The sequence below is a fragment of the Megalops cyprinoides genome, chromosome 10, assembly GCF_013368585.1.
Source record: "Megalops cyprinoides isolate fMegCyp1 chromosome 10, fMegCyp1.pri, whole genome shotgun sequence".
Lineage (NCBI taxonomy): Eukaryota > Metazoa > Chordata > Actinopteri > Elopiformes > Megalopidae > Megalops > Megalops cyprinoides.
The window spans coordinates 30,705,200-30,722,164 of NC_050592.1; the positions used below are offsets into that span (position 1 = coordinate 30,705,200).

General features: G+C 47.1%; 1 protein-coding gene across 1 annotated transcript in view; it reads left to right on the top strand.

Moving 5' to 3' along the window:
* The first annotated feature begins 196 nt into the window (after positions 1–196).
* The window catches only part of invs (inversin), a 42,502-nt gene continuing 25,733 nt past the window's right edge, over positions 197–16,965 (top strand). The window contains exons 1-3 of the mRNA XM_036539578.1: positions 197–379; positions 1,706–1,811; positions 16,209–16,329. Coding sequence (XP_036395471.1) covers positions 1,809–1,811; positions 16,209–16,329 — 124 coding nt within the window. The 5' untranslated portion in view covers positions 197–379; positions 1,706–1,808. The remainder of the gene's footprint in view (positions 380–1,705; positions 1,812–16,208; positions 16,330–16,965) is intronic.

Here is a 16,965-nt window from a genome sequence, read left to right on the forward strand (position 1 = left end):
TTTGAAAAACACATTCTATCTTAATTTCGATTATTAAGAACTACAAGTACCAGATAAAACTGATATTCCGGATGGCATTTTCTCTTTGGAGTCTACCAATAGGGGAAGTGGGACATGTAGTTCTTATTACTTTTCGGGACCCAGATGTGCTGGCTAGATGTGTATGTGGTCCGAAGGAACGATTTGGGACGAACTATAGATCCCAGAGTTCAGTGTGTATATGTGTTGTTGTTTTTAAGCGAGGGAAAATCCGGAAGATCGAGGAAAAAAGACAACTTGGCTATGAAAAAGCATTTTGTTTAGTTTGTTGCCTTGCTATTTATTTTGTGGATATTAATTTTATGGGATGGATCATTCAACTTTTCTTCTCCAGTACACGGTGAGTTACATCATACAGCTAGCTAGTAAGTGTGTCAGTATGTCTACGTAATTAGAGCAGCTATCTCGCTGTTTTATGATTACCCATTTCGCTAGTTTTCTCGCCAGTCCTATTTTCCATGAAGTTTGTGAAACTTTGAGAAACTAACTTGCTCCATGAGCTAGCTACTTGCAGGCTAATCTTAAAAATCCGCATTCAGCTGTAAATATTGGTAGATCAAGCTAGCTCGCTGGTTGAGGTAGAAAAAACATACCAATGAGTCGAAGCCCACGTACATGGAATATTTAGTGAATGACTAGATAGTTAGCTTACAGCGTGTTTTAGTTCAAAAATGACTGTGAACACTGCCCATATTCTTATACCCAGCTAACTGTATCTGTTGAATTCTAGGCAATTAGGTAGCAAACAAAAGGGCTCAACCGGTTAGCTGGCTGCCTATGTGCATATTAGCTTGCGTGGGTGGTAACAGGTGAACCCATAATAAGTCTGAAATGCATCTTCCAGTACCGGATAGCGACTATAACATATTATGAATACTTTTGAAGTATCGTATTACTCCCCGCTCTGCTTTGATCAGGTAACTTCACTTTGGAGCACAGTTGCTCCTAATCCCTAGAAAAATAATTACCCAGTTATCAAAATTCCACAAGTGGCCAGAAACTTTTTATTACTTGGTTATCAAATAAACATGCTATGGGATAAATGAACACCAGGCGTGGAGACGGACTGGATGACTGGATGTGAGAATGAACTCCATCCGGGCCAGGATGATCAGGGAGAGCTGCCAGTGTGCATTAGGGTTAGAGATTGAGCAGGGCTGTGCTTGCACATGCATACCACAATAGGAAGGAAAAAGAACCAGGCAGAGGAGAGCCATGAGCATGATTGGGCTGAAAACATACACCCACACTCGGTTATCTAAAATACATTCCCTTTTATGCTTCCTGCACAATACCAAGTAGTGACTCAGTCCAACAACTCAGGCTTCCTGTACCGTGTGCCCATGAAAATCTCTGCATTCTGCTGTCAATAAAAATCACAGGACATGCAGGGAAGCTATAGATTGTTCAGTTTCTGAATCCATACATCCACTGGTAATCTTTGGTTTAAAAATGTGCAATCCTAGCTCTTAATACAGCCCTGGGACAAAGCATACAAATACCAGCTGGCCCTTCAGTCCCATTAATTAATACAAAATCATGTACACTTTACTGTTCAAAAAATACAGCCATAAGAAGGTATAACCTGCCCACCATATTCTGATAACCATGATTGAACGTCTGCATAGTGCCCCAATGTGACGGTGTTCCCCTCTCCTCCCTGCAGGAGCGAGGGGCCTCACTTTCCCTGCACCCCAAGGCCCAGCCAGGCCCAGTGAAGATGGACTAGGCTGAAGCAGACCTGCAGAACCTGCACCGTATTCACCGTCATGGTAAGGCCCAAATGTTCATCTGTGAGGTTGCATCAGTGTGAACGAATGGCAAAAGACAGGATTTCCTCTCAAGTGTGCTGAAAACGGATGAATTATGTGTGACGAGACCAGTAAGGAATGGTTTGTTTCATTCACATCAGCTCGCGTTTCCAGGGCGATTGAAATGAGATCAGCGTGTTTCATTGAAACAGGTTTTTTTTTTTGTGGTTTCGCTTTGTGACAGTCTTTCAAGCGCACACCGCGTTTCCTTCCATGCGGCAGTTCGGTAGGCGCAGAGACTGGCCGCACGGTTTTGCGCCGTGTGTGTGCGCTCGCAGGCCGCGGGTGATCTGGAGATGATCCACCTGGTGCCTTCTGTCGGCGCGCTCGCAGGGTCGTGTTGACAGGCTCGGAAATCCGCGGCAGGCTTCCGGGCCCCCGCGGTACTGTTATTCACAGTCACAGGTGACATAACAGCGGAGACCGCATCCTGTGACGGCTGATGGGGCCCGCCGAAGTCCATTTTGCTAATTGGTGTGCGCGCCCGCGAGTGCGAAACCGTGTGTTTGGCGCATGTTCAAGCCTGTGTTTTAGTGTGTGCATTTATATGTACGTGTGTGTGTGTGTGTGTGTGTGTGTGTGTGTGAGAGAGAGAGAGACAGAGAGAGTTTGCATGTGCTTGCACATATGTGCTTGCGTGTGTATGTGTGTGCATGCATGGGAAACATTGTGTTATTTAGGTTCTAACTGCAAAATTTAACAAATTTAAATATCCTTAGTGCTGAACGCTCAGATGTATCCAGTCTGCCAGGGCTAAGAGTAATCCAGTGTTGTGATCTGCTGACAGATCAGCTTTGGATCAGAGGAGCATTTTCACCTTTTGACTGGAACAGTGCCACACCAGGACCAGATGGACTAGGCTTAATTATTCTATAATTACTGGTAGAGGGCCCTCTTCCAGGATGGCTTACAGCATATGGCACAGATACATTGATATACAAATATAGACAAGTGTATGTATAATGCTGTGTAATATGTACTATGTATAATATGTAATATGAAATAATTTGTAATAGGAAAATACTTCACAATTTCAGTCACTTAACAAAGAAGGTTGAGTGCATAGGTTGCTTTAAACCATAATTCAGGAACGTCATGTGAAATAATTGTAACCCTGCTGCCATTCATATTCAATGGATCAACACAGAATGCCTGAGTGATCAATAACCCGACCTTGCTGATGACCAGTCAATTGGTAAAATTACTCAGGTGCATTAAACAAAGCCAAAAACATACCTTTATTTTTGTGTGCATCAGTGTGACAATGCCAGCCTAAAATAGCTGTGTAACTGACTTCACTTAAACCTTTCTGTAAGTTTTTTTCTGTGGGCGCATAATCCATCAGGTCCAACAGACCGATAATGTTGGGGTGGATCAAAACTTCCATCCACCTACCACTGAAAACATTGACCAGGGGCATGAGCAAGCTGCTGCCAGCACCAGGTTTGCAAGCCATCCTTATTGATTGGGTCAAAGTTTTGACTTGGTATCTCAATTAAATTAAATAAAATATAATTAAATGTGAAGATTCATGTAGCGCATGGCTTCTTGAGTGACCTATAATGATGGTTACATTTGTGCTGACACTTTATGGAAGAACATGTTTTTTCCTGTCAGTAGTAATGGAGTCTCAGTACTACTGACAGAGCATGTGCTCACACAGAAGCATCAGCTAAACAGTGAAGACCCGTTCTGTTAATATTTTCCTTTATCGTGAAATAACAGTCATTAGACCTATAAATACAGTCAGCTGAGGCAGGGATGGCTTAGCATCTGCTGTTTTTGGAGATAAGCCAGAATGTGTCAGTTCTCGTCCCTAACTATCAGCTTTTTTCCACCCCTCCCGAACATTGATTTCTTGTTTGTTTTTCCATCAGATTATTTACCATCAGCTGTGACTTAGCCGGCGGGCAAATGGCTCGTTGCAGCCTAATTGGACATTTAATTAGATCACAGTTTTAGCCCAATTAGGCACTGAGGGGGTCTGGGCTGGTGACGGCCGCCATCCCTGCTGCTGATGCAGTTCTCTGGACCGACACATCAGGGATGCAGTAGAGGGGAGCTAATGTCAACACACTCAATGTAGGCCTGGCATCTCCCCCTCCCCCCACCTGTGGCACAGTGGACTTTTCCAGCCCTGTTGCCCATAAGCACACAGGAGGGTACCATTATCATTGCAGGGGGTGCAGGGGTGAGGTCTTGAAATTCTGGCTTTAAATTTCTCCTGAATGATCAATGTGCTGATACACTTGGGTCTTTAATTTGAATACTGCAAGTTCTAGTGCTGGTCACTCTAATCTATCCAGACCCCTCTGGCGGTCTTGCTCTCGTCCTGACACTACCACATCTGTGGACAGAATGCAGAAGCTATTGCAGAGTTATCCTTGTGTTATTCCACTTCTGGCATTAATATATTAATTCATTTGAAATTTTTTTGTCATTCTTAGAACCATGGGGCCCTTGTGAACATGCCAAGTAGATGAGTGGTGTCTGTTGCTCCAACTCACAATTTAGGCGGCTGTCTGTTTCTAACTTACCGCCAGAATGCATCTTTCTTTGTATGTATGTGTTCATGTGGTGCATCATCTTTCATCATCAAAAGTTTAAGCCATTCTGCTGCCAGGCATTGCACAATCCTAGCTTGTTCATCAATCAACCCATTCAGAAATTGTTCAATATCCACAATTGGACGGAGAAGGACAAAAAATTGGATGACAGGGCATCTGGTTTTCCAGTGGTGGGTATAGATACTGCAGGGTTTTTCACAGGCATCTGGAAGGGGTGTGAGACTTACTCTACCCCCAGTCTGGCCCCGCCCCCAAACCTTGGGGAGCTTCAGGAACAGCGGCCTGCTTTAAAATGGGGGGCAGCTCAGTCTTCTGCATTAGGCGCTTGAGTGTGGAGCACATGTCTGGGTATAAAGAACTTGTTACATTCGCATTTGCTTTCATGTACTGTCAGGGGTGAGTCTGCGCTGATGAAACTACCACTGTCTGTGCCACAGAGTAATTTTGCTTCCGTTCTGAGGTTGTTCAGGTCACATTTTAAATCAAAGAGAAGGATAAATAAACCCTGTCTTTGTTGTTTCCTTGAACTGAGATGCGTGTGGCCTAGAGCCTGTGACGGGAGCTCTAAGTTACAGATCTCACCGGATCTCACTCGGTGTCAACTTTTTCGCTTTATCTGTGGGAAAATTTTAATGTGGGGTTTTTTAAATGGTTTTTAGATTCTCCTATGGGAGTCAGGATTGACGATCACCATGGGTGATGTGTTACTGTGACAGTTTTGGGTTTCTTACCCATCTTCTGGATTGTTACCCATCTTCTGTAACAAGTCTTTGTGACGTCCATCTTTTGGCATCGTGCTGACTGTGACCCTGTTGAACCGGGTTGATCATGTTTCATGTTGGGTCTGTCACCTTAGTGAGTCTGGCCCACAGAGTTACTCTGATCTGAGTTTGAAGGGCAGACCTCTCAGGTGGTTCCTGACCCCCCAGATGAGCTGGGCCCTGACGTATCCTTCTCCAGTAGTGGTGCTGTATGGGTGCTGCTGCTCATTGCAGAGGGCCCCTTGCATTGCATTTCTAAGCTAAGCTCTTATTAGCAAGTCATGCTAGGATGATTTAGTAGCTCAGAAACGGCAGCGCTGCTGTGCTAAGGAATGACACAAGGTTAATGTCTCCCAGGGGCACAGCTCTGATGTGGGCTATGTACCATTCTGTGCTAACACATGCATTGGTTTGGCTGGGTGACAGAAATGCAAAGAAAAAAATTATAGAAAGAGCCACTAATGTAGAACAGACAGGAGAGTTTGCTAGTATTATAGATTTTTTGATATGTTTTCCCTGCCTTTATGCAGCCCTGTTTTGCAATCATCAGTTGTATATTAGGTGTGTCTCACCACATCAACCTCTGCGTTTGTGCAGGAGTACTGAGGCGAGATGAATGAAATTCTCCAATTCACTTACACACAGCCAATGACTATTTCTCACACTGAAAGTCACAAAGCGCGCTACAGTGAAGCAGCGGCTTGTTAGGCAGAACTGCACTGACTCCATTGAACTCCATCCCTATCCCAAATTAGGCTAGGTTGGACTACTGCTGAAGGCTCCTGGTCATCCTCATTTGATGGCATGGCTGGGGTCGAGCCCGGACCATAGAGCTCAGCTTTTGTTCGAGGCAAGCTCCTTAACCAATGAGCTACTCGGGAGCCCCCAGCCTTATAGGTTAATCAGCTGAAGTGGCGTGCTTTGCCTGCGTCTTCTTGTCTTCGTGTTCTGTGGACACAGGAGATCGAGCTTTGGAGTGGTGCTCTGATTCGCCGGGTTCGCTTCATCTCAGAGTCTTGGGCTGTGAATGCAGCCAGTACTGATCCAGATCACAGTGCAGTACACCGCAGCGTGGAGGATTGGCATGGTGATTTTGCATGTTGATCAAAAGCCATTCGTACCACCTTGTATTGCAGCTATAGTTTAGAATTAATAATAATCACAGAATTAGGTGTGCTTTAATTCTACTGATAAATTTAGGCAATAATTGTTTGATTTGAGTAGTTCACATGCTCAGATTGAAGAATAACCTCCTGGACTGTGGCTTGGCAGTCCTTATTTGAGCAAAAAGAGGAGAGCCACTGTATGTTCCTATCCTTTAGCACCTTTTAGCACAACTAGAGCGAGACTCTGGTCTTCTGTGAGGTGAGGATTAGGTTAGATTTACAGGGGAAATAAAGACTGAGATAATTGTCTAGGCCAGCCTTATACAGATTTTTGCAGCCGGCCCTTGGACTGTGGCTGGCCACCGCTAATTTGAGCAAACTGGCATAAAGAGGACGTTCCTATTTACAGCCTTTAGCACACTTTAGCACAGATTAGCCTGCAGTGTTTTTTTTTAGTTTCGTTGCCACAGCCTCACACAAGTGAACAGCGGTGAGGGGTGGATAGAGACATGGGAGGAGTGAATCCCCTGTGCTGCGGCCGTGATGGCTGTAAATAAATGAGGAGGAGAGGGGATCGCTGTAATGAAGACGCTCCACCAGGCCTCCCCCAGGCCCCCACCTCCTCCTCCTCCTCTTCACAGGTAGGTCCCATGATGCAATTATCCCCACTCCTCCGGCACACCCGCGCTGATCATTTCATCAGGCAGGGCTGGGAGCACAAACAAGACGGCTGCGCCCCCCCAGGGGGTGGAAGGGGGGGGGGGTGTGCATGCTTTCCCCTTTTCCACCACAGGGCTGGAACCAGGCCAAAGCTGGCTGACCCGGTGCGGCACGGCAGCATTTCCATCACATTACCCAGAACTACTGTCACACTGTCACACTGAACACCGGCATCTACGTAAGTCGAGACATCTGCAGTGTCACGGGTCTAAGGCTTCACTTCTCCGGAAAAAAAAACCAGGCTGCATACTCTTTCTGTCCCTCTCTGTCTGTCTGCTTTCGATACTCTGCCGATCACCCCAAACCTGCATGTTGCCAATCTGTGATGCCAAACGGCTGGGGTCACTGTATTCATTGAACGCAGCCCGGCAAAGGTAGCTGTATCTATTTTAGTGTTTATAAAAGGGACTGTAACAATAACAAGATAGTCCCTGAGTTACGCGAGAGTAATGTTCCAGAAGTTAACTCGGATATTACGTAGTGCGGTCATCAGTGTGGAAAAAAGTACCAGCGCCCTCAGCAGCCATTACTGTGGCCAAGGACGGCGGCCCTGCCTCTGCGGTCACCACAGTTCAAGAGAAAAATCTAAGTGTCCCTCATTAAATTTGATGGTGTGAGATTCATACTGCACCGTTTTTACACCGCCCGGCTCATGAATTCAGTCAGTCATGCTTCCGTATATGCAACTGCTTTTTTTTGCTTTTTTTTTCGTTTTTTTGCATTTATGCTTTTTTTGCATTTAATAAGGGAGTTTACATAAAGTCGAGGCAGTTAACGTTAGGGCTGATGTGTGTGGAGTGACATGCAGCTCAGGGACTGCCTGCAGTAATACCACTGAATAGCGTTCGTACAGGGCCTTTCATCCTTTTCACAGATCTCAAAACTCTTCTACAAAAAACAGGGGGCGGTTCACTCCCCTCAGCCACCACAAGCGTTCCGTGGTGTAGCTGTTTTGTACTTTGATTGACAGCTCAGGGTCCGCCTAATTACATTACTCTCCCCAGTGACGACTGACACCACCCCCTGTGGGCTCATTTGTCACCTTGCATTGCTCCCGCCCTCGCCACCAGGACACATATTTGGAGTGGCAGCCGGCCCTCGTCTCCCGAATAATAATAATAATAATAGTTTAATTACCGGCTCTGCTGCGCGACTGGAGCTCCGCCCACCCCTGAGCGAGAGCAGGTGATTGGTCACCGGGGAGCTGGGGGGAGCAAACGATGAGCCGGTGTCATTAACGAGGGTGAAATCCCTGAAGTTTCATATTACTACACTCTGTAGCTCATTGAGGTGTCACTCAAGCCTAGGAAGGGGTCCCTCAAGGAAAAGGCGAGCCGCAAAGTGCACATCAGAAGCAGGTTAATTCGATGTATTACACATGTTTGGAAAATGCATCCTGTGTAAAACTGCAATGGCAAAGACTGGCTCCTGGAATTCATTGTGTGTGGTTTCTTCCCCCAGAAAATGTCATGTAAGATGGCTGTATTACATTCACCTCTTTCACCTTGCTGCAGAAGATCCTGTCTTCGTGTACATAGAACATGTTTCAGAGGCTGAGGTTTTGGCTGTTATACGTGCCTGTGTGGGGAACGGTCGTCTGTTTACACCTTTTCTGTTTTCATTCCACTCGCACTGGTCCTGTATCACACTTAATGCTGTCTAGAGTTTAGATTCGAAGCAGCTGTCACTGTCTCTCGGGAAGAGAGATTTGAAATTAACCTCAGTTAATGGTGACTAAACACATTTGAAGGTCACCCTCTGCTCTTATTACAGCCGGTGATGAGACCACATCAGGTGACCTGTAGAGGTCAGTCCCACCCGGTCTCAGCAGATTCATGAAGAAGTCGTTGACTCACCTGGGCCTTATTCAGAAAAGCATGCCGGAAGTTGTCTAGCTATGCCTGCTTGGTATAGGCAGATTTTGCACTTATCTACTTGTTGTACTTGCTGTTTGTTTTATGTGTAGAATTGGGAAGCGTTTTGGATTTTGTGTTCTACTGACTGATGTATGGTAGTATACTTGGCTTCCCTTGTCAAGTTAGGTTGCACAAATTAACTTAAGGTAGGGCTTGAATAGCGTTATGCTCACACTCACTGGTCTGGAAGTGTTGTTAGCCTGGTCTGACACTGTTACTCATTCAACTTGAATGGATACAATTATGCTCTTCTGTGCCGGAAGTGGCTCTGGTTAAGAGCGTCTGCTAAATGAGTGTAATGTAATAATTTTATACCAAAATGGTTGGGGTTAGGATTAGGTATAGTGATTATGACTCTTAGTGGTTGTTGAAGGAAGAGGGGACCTAGAGCATGGCTGCCTATTAGGGGAGTAACAATAAGCACCTGACCTCTGTATCCTGTACAGAGATGAGGTCATTCTGGGTCACACGCTGGTGTTAGTCTGGTTGTGTGGACGGAAACCTGCTGGTCCTGAAATCCAAACCTGCCAGTGATCAGGGCTGGGATATCTGTTTCGTCTGAGAATTCGGCAGCATGCGTCAAATAATATCTGTAGGGTCACAGTTCATCTCCCATAAGCAACAGCTGTTTGCTAAGACTTTTTGCACTTGTCTCTCACTGTCCTTAAACTCTGCATCGATCCGTTAAGAGGTTACCCGGTCAGCTATCTTTCTTTTTCCCCTCTGTGACTGAGAGTGCCCTAGGTTCAGATCCTGGACAATGGACTGTTTACTTCCCACAAATTACCCTTGGGGGGGAGTGCCTCTTTTTTTCCACGTTGGCCCATATCTTTGGTCTGATTTGGTGGCAAAATGTCATTCATAAATCAAAGTTAGAGCTCACCTCCCTGCCCAAATAAAGGCAAGTTCTTTTTGGCTCATGGCGGGGCTAGGAGAGGTTAAAGGGCATACAGAAAGGTTCTGTAATGGTTCTATGAGAACATAAAACCCCAAGCAAAAGTGTTTGCTCGTAAACCGGCCCTGTAGGGGGCATCGGCTTTGCGTATGCTTGAGAAGTCCGCTGAAACGCTTTCCCTGGGGTTCGTTCTCAAATGCGTATTAACCGTTTCCAGAAAATTAAAATTTATTTTGAGCCTCAATTAGATGCACATGTTGAATGATAACTCTAAAGTAAACTTGATGCATGCAGACATCCACACGCTTACCACACGGACGTCTGAATCCTGCCACAGCACAGCACAATTAAGAGCAGGGGAGCAAACACGCACACACACACACACACACACACACACAAACACACACACCTCCTCTCCCTCAACTTTCGACCCCTTGGGCTTGTTCCTCATTATGTTTGCTTGTGAGGGGCAAATTCCCAGGCACAGCTGCTCAGCATCAAGATGTTTCTGTCTGTCTCCCCCCCCCCCCCTCTCTTTAATGGCCTGGCCCGTAAAAGCCCTGAATCAGCCGAATTAACACTAAAAAGAAAATCCCAAAGAAAATCCAAACTGGTAGGGAGGCTCTTTTCTTTTTGCCTCTTTTTTTCCTTTTCTTTTTTTTCCCTCCTCCTTGCCTCTGTGTGTGCACTCAACTGTGCCAGACTAGCTGGACCGATGCCCGCGCACACATCAGAGAGGCGAACTCTCGCCCTGCCCAACCTCCACCGCCAGCCCCATACCTCTCCCCCAACACACACACACACACACACACCACCGCCACCCTCTCCTCCCAGTAAGGCCCCCCCTTGCTGGCACGGTCGCCCGTCTGCGCCTGCATTGCGTGAATCCCTAATGCGTTCCAGAGCACCGTGCTGGGGGGGGTGGGGTGGGGGGGGGGGTTAGCTGGGCACGAGGAGCTGGTCTCACGCTACCCTCACATTGTTGCAGCGTTGCGGGAGAGCGACACGGGCACGGGAGAGGGCGACGGGACAGTCCAACGGGCGTCGCCGAAACACACGCTACTACATGGGCATTCAGCCCCCCCCCCCCCCCCCCCCATCATCCTTGCTGAGCAAATTCCATCAAAACCATACCTTTCCATGTCTGAAAACCATTTACCCCCACCACCACCTCCACCACTGGGAAATGAATAGGATATTTTCTGTCTTCCATTAAAGAAAGGGGGGGAAATACAATTTAAATTTGAGTTTTCATTGCAGTTTTTTCCTCCTTCTCCCTGCTCCAGAGGAGGAAATGAGCTTTCCGTTACACCACAGTCTGATGCATTTCAGCCTTTTATCACCAGTGATGCAGGCTGTACATCAACCTGTGGTCTGAGTCAAGACGCAAAAATAGCTTTCAAAAAACAGTTTTAATGCGCTGTTTCTACCGGTGCTGGCAGTGCGGCTTGCGGAATATCGTAAAATGACATGGGGCAGTTCTAAAGTAAACGTATATAACTGTTTACCGTATTTGTCTTACCACTAAATAGCTCATTTTTTTGTTTTCTAAAAGGACTGGCTGCTTGCTTGTGCCTCATGCTGTCTTTCTTTAGATGGTTTAAATTGAACTTAGCTGTTGTAATTGTTGTAATCTATCTCAGACCCTGCTAGGATTTGATCTGAGTATAATACTTAATTTGCTGTAAATGTTTCAATTTTGTGAAAGCTATAGATTAAATTAAAATTTAATTTCAATTTGATGTTGAGTATATAATTAATTACATTTTTTTATGTAGGGCAATTGAAATATTTCAAAAGAAACAGATGTGAATCTCACTGGTGACTTTGTCTAGTGGTAAGTGGAGGGAGATTAGACATTACTTAATCAGTTAATTACTGTTTTATGTTTTTTACTTTTTTAAGTGTAGTTTTTGCTTTGAATAGTCTGAGTCATGTTGGGTGTTAGAAACTGTAATTTTGCATCAGGAGATATTTTCTACAATGGATGCATACCATTGCTTGTGACAGTGGCAGTTTTGTATATTTTGGGAAGTGTACCATGTAGTGTGTAATGTTGGTGAATAATGTAACATTTCATGATGTATGCTTTCTACTTTTCTTTACACCTCAGAGTACAGGGCTGTTAATGTAGTAAGATTGTAGCCATGCTGCAGTATTAAGCTGGAGTGATGGTTTGTTACACAGGCTTGAATAATGAATCCAGACTTGAATATTACGGTATACATCTCTTTCATGGTTCAACATCTCCCTGAAGAATTTCCTTGCCTTAAGTGCAATACATTTCAGCTATTTGGCAGTTAAGATATGCGTCTTTTTGTGATTTCTGATGGGTGCGATGGCGGAGCTTGCGGTGAAGCTCGGTGAAGCCCCTGTAAGTTCTCTCTCTCACGGAAAGCCGCTTCCCAGGCGCTGCTTGTGAACGGTGAGCTGTGGTGAGCACGCCCCTTCGCACTGAGCGTGGCTGCTCCGCTTGCGTAGGCGTGACGATCGGAAGGCGCTAGATCCCTCATTACCCTCCTTCGCAGACACCACAAAAGCCTGTCGTCTCTTTAATTTTTTTTTCTTTTTACACAAGTCACTATTAAACAAATCCCTCCAATGAGGAACTGCTGTGGGCGGGGGTAAGTGTTTGTTGTTTAGACAAATGAACATGTAGTTTTGTGTAATTTGTCCCGGAGTTCGCAGTAAAAGGCAGTGAGCCTGAGGACCCCGCTTTGCCCAGAGGGCCCCCTTAAATGGCCTAATCACCGTCCCCTAACCAGCTAAAGCAACTAACCCCAATTAGCTCCCCGTGACTGCGCTACTGGGCAGGAAAGTGGGAGTGCAAAGCAGGATGGGTAATTACCTACCGGAACGCTGACGCAGCGGGCGAGCCTCGCATTCCCAGGCTCTCTCTCCAGCTTCCAGTGTTTGGGAGAGGGAGGGGCTGGTGTGGGGGGAACGCTTCCAGTCCCCTTTTCTCCCTAGCCAACACAGTCTCGCCTTTGCAAGCCGACGTAATAAACCGGAGCCAAATGAAAGCTGTCCGGTGCGCGGCACGCTGGTTTCGGGTTCCCCCCAGAGCCCCGCGGAGAAACCGCGTTTCCGCGCCGTCGCCGCTGACCTCCGCCAGCGCCGTCTGCTTCCCATTACCCCGTGCCTCTCCGTCCCGCGCGCGCGTGTCCCCGGCCCGAACCGCCGCGGGGGTGACGTGCCAGCTCCGGCGGCGGCCCCCTCCCTCCCCCGGCTTGTTAGAGGGGCAGACATCAAACGGCCGAAAGCCCGTGCGCCAGGGAACACCGGCGTGCTTGGACTCCCCTCGCCCCCCAGCACCCCTGAATTTTCGATGGGGCTGCCGTGCGTGCAGCTCCTGCCTCTGCTATTTTAACGAGCTCTCCGTTATCCAGGGGGCCGACGGGGGCCGACGGGGGCCGACGGGGGCTGACGGGGGCCGGCTGCGGACGCGTCACCCAGCAGCTTTCAAAGGGGACATCCTCCCCCCCCCTGAGCCGTGAGAACATTCCACCGGCACTACACTGGCCCCCGTGCACTCCGGTCCAGGACTGCCATGTGGTAGCAAACGGGGCAGCGGTGTAACAAGGAGCAGGGCTCAGTACCGAAAAGGTCGCTGGTTCAGTTCCCAGGCGGGGCACTGCTGTTGTACCCATAACTGCGGTGCTTCACCATATTTGCCTCAGTAAGTGTCTACTGCATAAATGGCTAAAGTAAAAGTAGTTAGGTGTGCAAGTCATTCTGAAGGAGAGTGTCCAGTAAGCAAAGGTAAAAGCATGAAGGGATCCCTAAAGTGCAGCTCGTGTTTGATACTGGCTGTGTCGTCTGAATCAGAATCAGAATCAGAATCACTATTGGTCAAGTATGCTTTTACACATACAAGGAATTTGACTTCATTTCCAATGTCTCTCGTAGTGCTTTGATACAATGACAAGGTGACAACAACAAATACCACCCAACAGTGGTGATACACCAAACAACAGCAGCAGTGCAGGACACATACATGGAATGGAGTAAGGATGGAATGAATGGGTGTATAAAAACAAATATGAACATATACTGTACAAGTTAAGTTAACAGCTACTGCACAATAAGTTAAAGTGTACATGATTGCAGGCTGTGGGCCTGTACTACAATTAGTTGCACTATTACACTGTGTTATATACAGCTATTGCACAATGAGTATGAGCTGAAGTGTACTTGAGTGCGGACTATGGATATGTACAACTATAGCTGTACAACTATTGCAATGTGACCACGCAGAACGGGGATATGGTTGAAACGTCGCAAGTTTAACAGTTCGATAGTGTGATGGCGTGTGGGTAGAAGCTAATCCGGTGTCGGCTTGTTTTGGTGGGCAGTGATCTGAAGTGCTTGCTGGAGAGGAGTTCAAATACGTGGTGGCCAGGATGCGAGGGATCAGCAGTGATTTTGCCTGCCCGTTTCCTGGCTCTGGTATTGAAAAGATCTCGGAGTGTGGCCAGGTTAACTCCAGTGGTCTTTTCCGCAGTCCTGATGGTGCCCTGTAGTCTGTTGATGTCTTGTTTGGTGGTAGAGCCAAACCAGACTTATAGAGGCGGTGCTGACAGTGAATGGAGCAGAGGAACAAACTGGCTTTATTTTGCTGAGGACAGAGATGGGTTAGCCATGGTCCCCTCACTCCTCTCTTGGTAGCCCCCACTTGAGCAGTGGTAGCATGAGAAATAGGTGTTTTAGTGTGCGTGTGCATCAGAGGATTCACTATAACCTGAACTCCTTTACAAGCACAGAGGTCATTGCAGGAAGACCAGCAGAATGAGAAAAATGCGGTTAAAATCAAATTTTCTCTCAGAAAGGGAGGAAAATGTCGAAAGTAAACAAAGATGTCTGCAAAGCTTGAGAGCTCGTGTAGAATGTTCCGGCAGATTTTCCATGCTGTCACTTCATTCTTGCTTCTGCAGCCAGCAGAATTTCTCTCTCCACCTCTCTGCATGGCCTGAGACGCGTTTGCTTGGCTGGGCGATGCTCTTCAGAAGGACGGGCGAGGTGTCCGGCTGAGTTTTCTCCCCTCAGGCAGTGGAGCTCAGGCTCCGCTCAAGGGCACAGCACACCAGCCTCATCCCAGACTTTAGCAGACCCAGTGCAGGGTCATCCCTGTACCCCTGTCCCACCCCAGCGATGGGCAGCACCGGATGATGACCCGCAGGGGAGAGATCTGGAGCCGTTCAGCCCCCTGGCCTCAGAGTTCCTGCAGCGCGGCCTGCTCCGGGCTGTGCTGCAGCTAATACAGACATGTCTTCGCACATCCACAGATTGCTGCTGACAGCAGTGCGTGTGTGTGCATGTATGTATGCGTGTGTTTTATGGACAAAGTGCAATAATTGATTTGTGTGAGGGCAGCAGTCTGTATGTGCGCATGTCTGTATTTATGTATATGAACATATATGCGTATGTATACACAATATAACTAAATGGCTTTGATGTTGAATAAGCAGGCTCATAAGCTATAGTGTGACAATTGTAATAATATATAGATTGTATATATTGTATATATGTGTGTATTTGTATATGTGTGTGTATGTATGTAATATATGCATGTATACAATATATAATATATACACAATATGTGTATATCCACATACATACAGTGCATGTATATTTGTGTGTGTGTGTAGAGGAGGGGGTGCAGTAATTGATTTCAGTGCGGGGCCAGCAGTACCCCCTGGGCGGGCCCCTCCTCAGCCCCAGGCTGCTGCAGTATTGATGAGCCATGAATAAAGCATGAGTTGAGAGGCGGCTCGCGCCCCAGCAGGGGGATTCCCCCGGCCCGCGCCAAGCTGCTTCCTGTCGCTGGATTACCCAGCATTCCCCTTGCCCCAGTGCTCGCCGCCTGCGACCTGAGCCTCCGTGTGGGGCCCGGCTAAACAAGCTTCAAAGAGTCCCGCGGCGCGGGCGGGGGAGGCAGGCCGAGGGAGGCCGCTACCACCCAGCAAACCCGCCGCACTTCCTGTGCATGCACCACTGCAGAACTGGGCTAATCACTTAGCATGATGCTCTGCTTCTGGAGTGTCGAAATGTTATTAACTGTGTGGTGCACCCTACAGTTCTCTGTAACTTATTCCGTGTATAGCAATTTACCATTCTGTGTGGAGCAATTCACTGTGCAACTCATTGAATGTATAGCAACTTGCTATGTATCCCATTCTGTGTGTAGCAATCTGATATATAACTCATTCCATTTACGTGAGTTTGCTGTGTAACCCTTTGTGTGTTACACTGTGTGAAAAGCGAAGTGTGTCTCGCGGTTAACATGCTGCTCGTTTGTATCTGTGTGTGCCCGTATGCATCAGTGTATGAGCACGTTTTTATTATTATTTTTTTTTTGGCCAGTGAATGATGATGAGTTTTCGTGTGTTCCAGGCGACCCTGCTCCCGCCCTGCCCCTCTGACCCCGCCTCCCCTGGCTCCACCCCTCTGGGCTCTCAGGTCCACGCCGCAGCGGTGAACGGAGACAGGAGCGCCCTCCACAGGCTGATCACAGGTCTAACACCCGCCCCGATGCAGAGAGGCTCACTGACCCTGGATCAGTTTCAGGGTTTATTCCACGTAATGGTTTGGGTCGGGAATGCTGATCCTGGAACCCGACTGAGTTGAGGGATCACCAGAAACCACCCAGCTCTGCTTGGAGTGAAGGCTGTTTGAGATGTTGCATAGATCTCTGGGTAGACAGGACACATCACTTAGTAGAAGCAACAAGGAGACACACTTTCAAACAAAATGTGAGAAAATAAGTCATATTACTGTGGCAATTTCCTTTTTTGCTGCAGGCAAATCTGGTTCTTCCGTTTTTTAAAATCTTGGTTGCTCACATGAAAGGGAATTTAGGGGAGTCATCTTAAACGTCCTGTGCTGTGGTTTTGTCTGTGTTTTGTGTCTGTTTTAAGTATATCAGAATGCAGAGTGTGGTTTGTAATAAAGTGTCGTGTGTGTGTGTGTACATTTTGTTTTGTTGATATGAAAGGCAGGGTCTGTTTTTCATGTCCTATTTTTGCGCGCGCGCGCGTGTGTGTGTGTATGATTGCATGTGCATGTGTATATGTGTGGGCGTCTGTTTTGCCGGTATAAAAGGACACAGTGTGTTTTTCGTCACCCTGTTTGTGTGTATGTATGTGTCCGT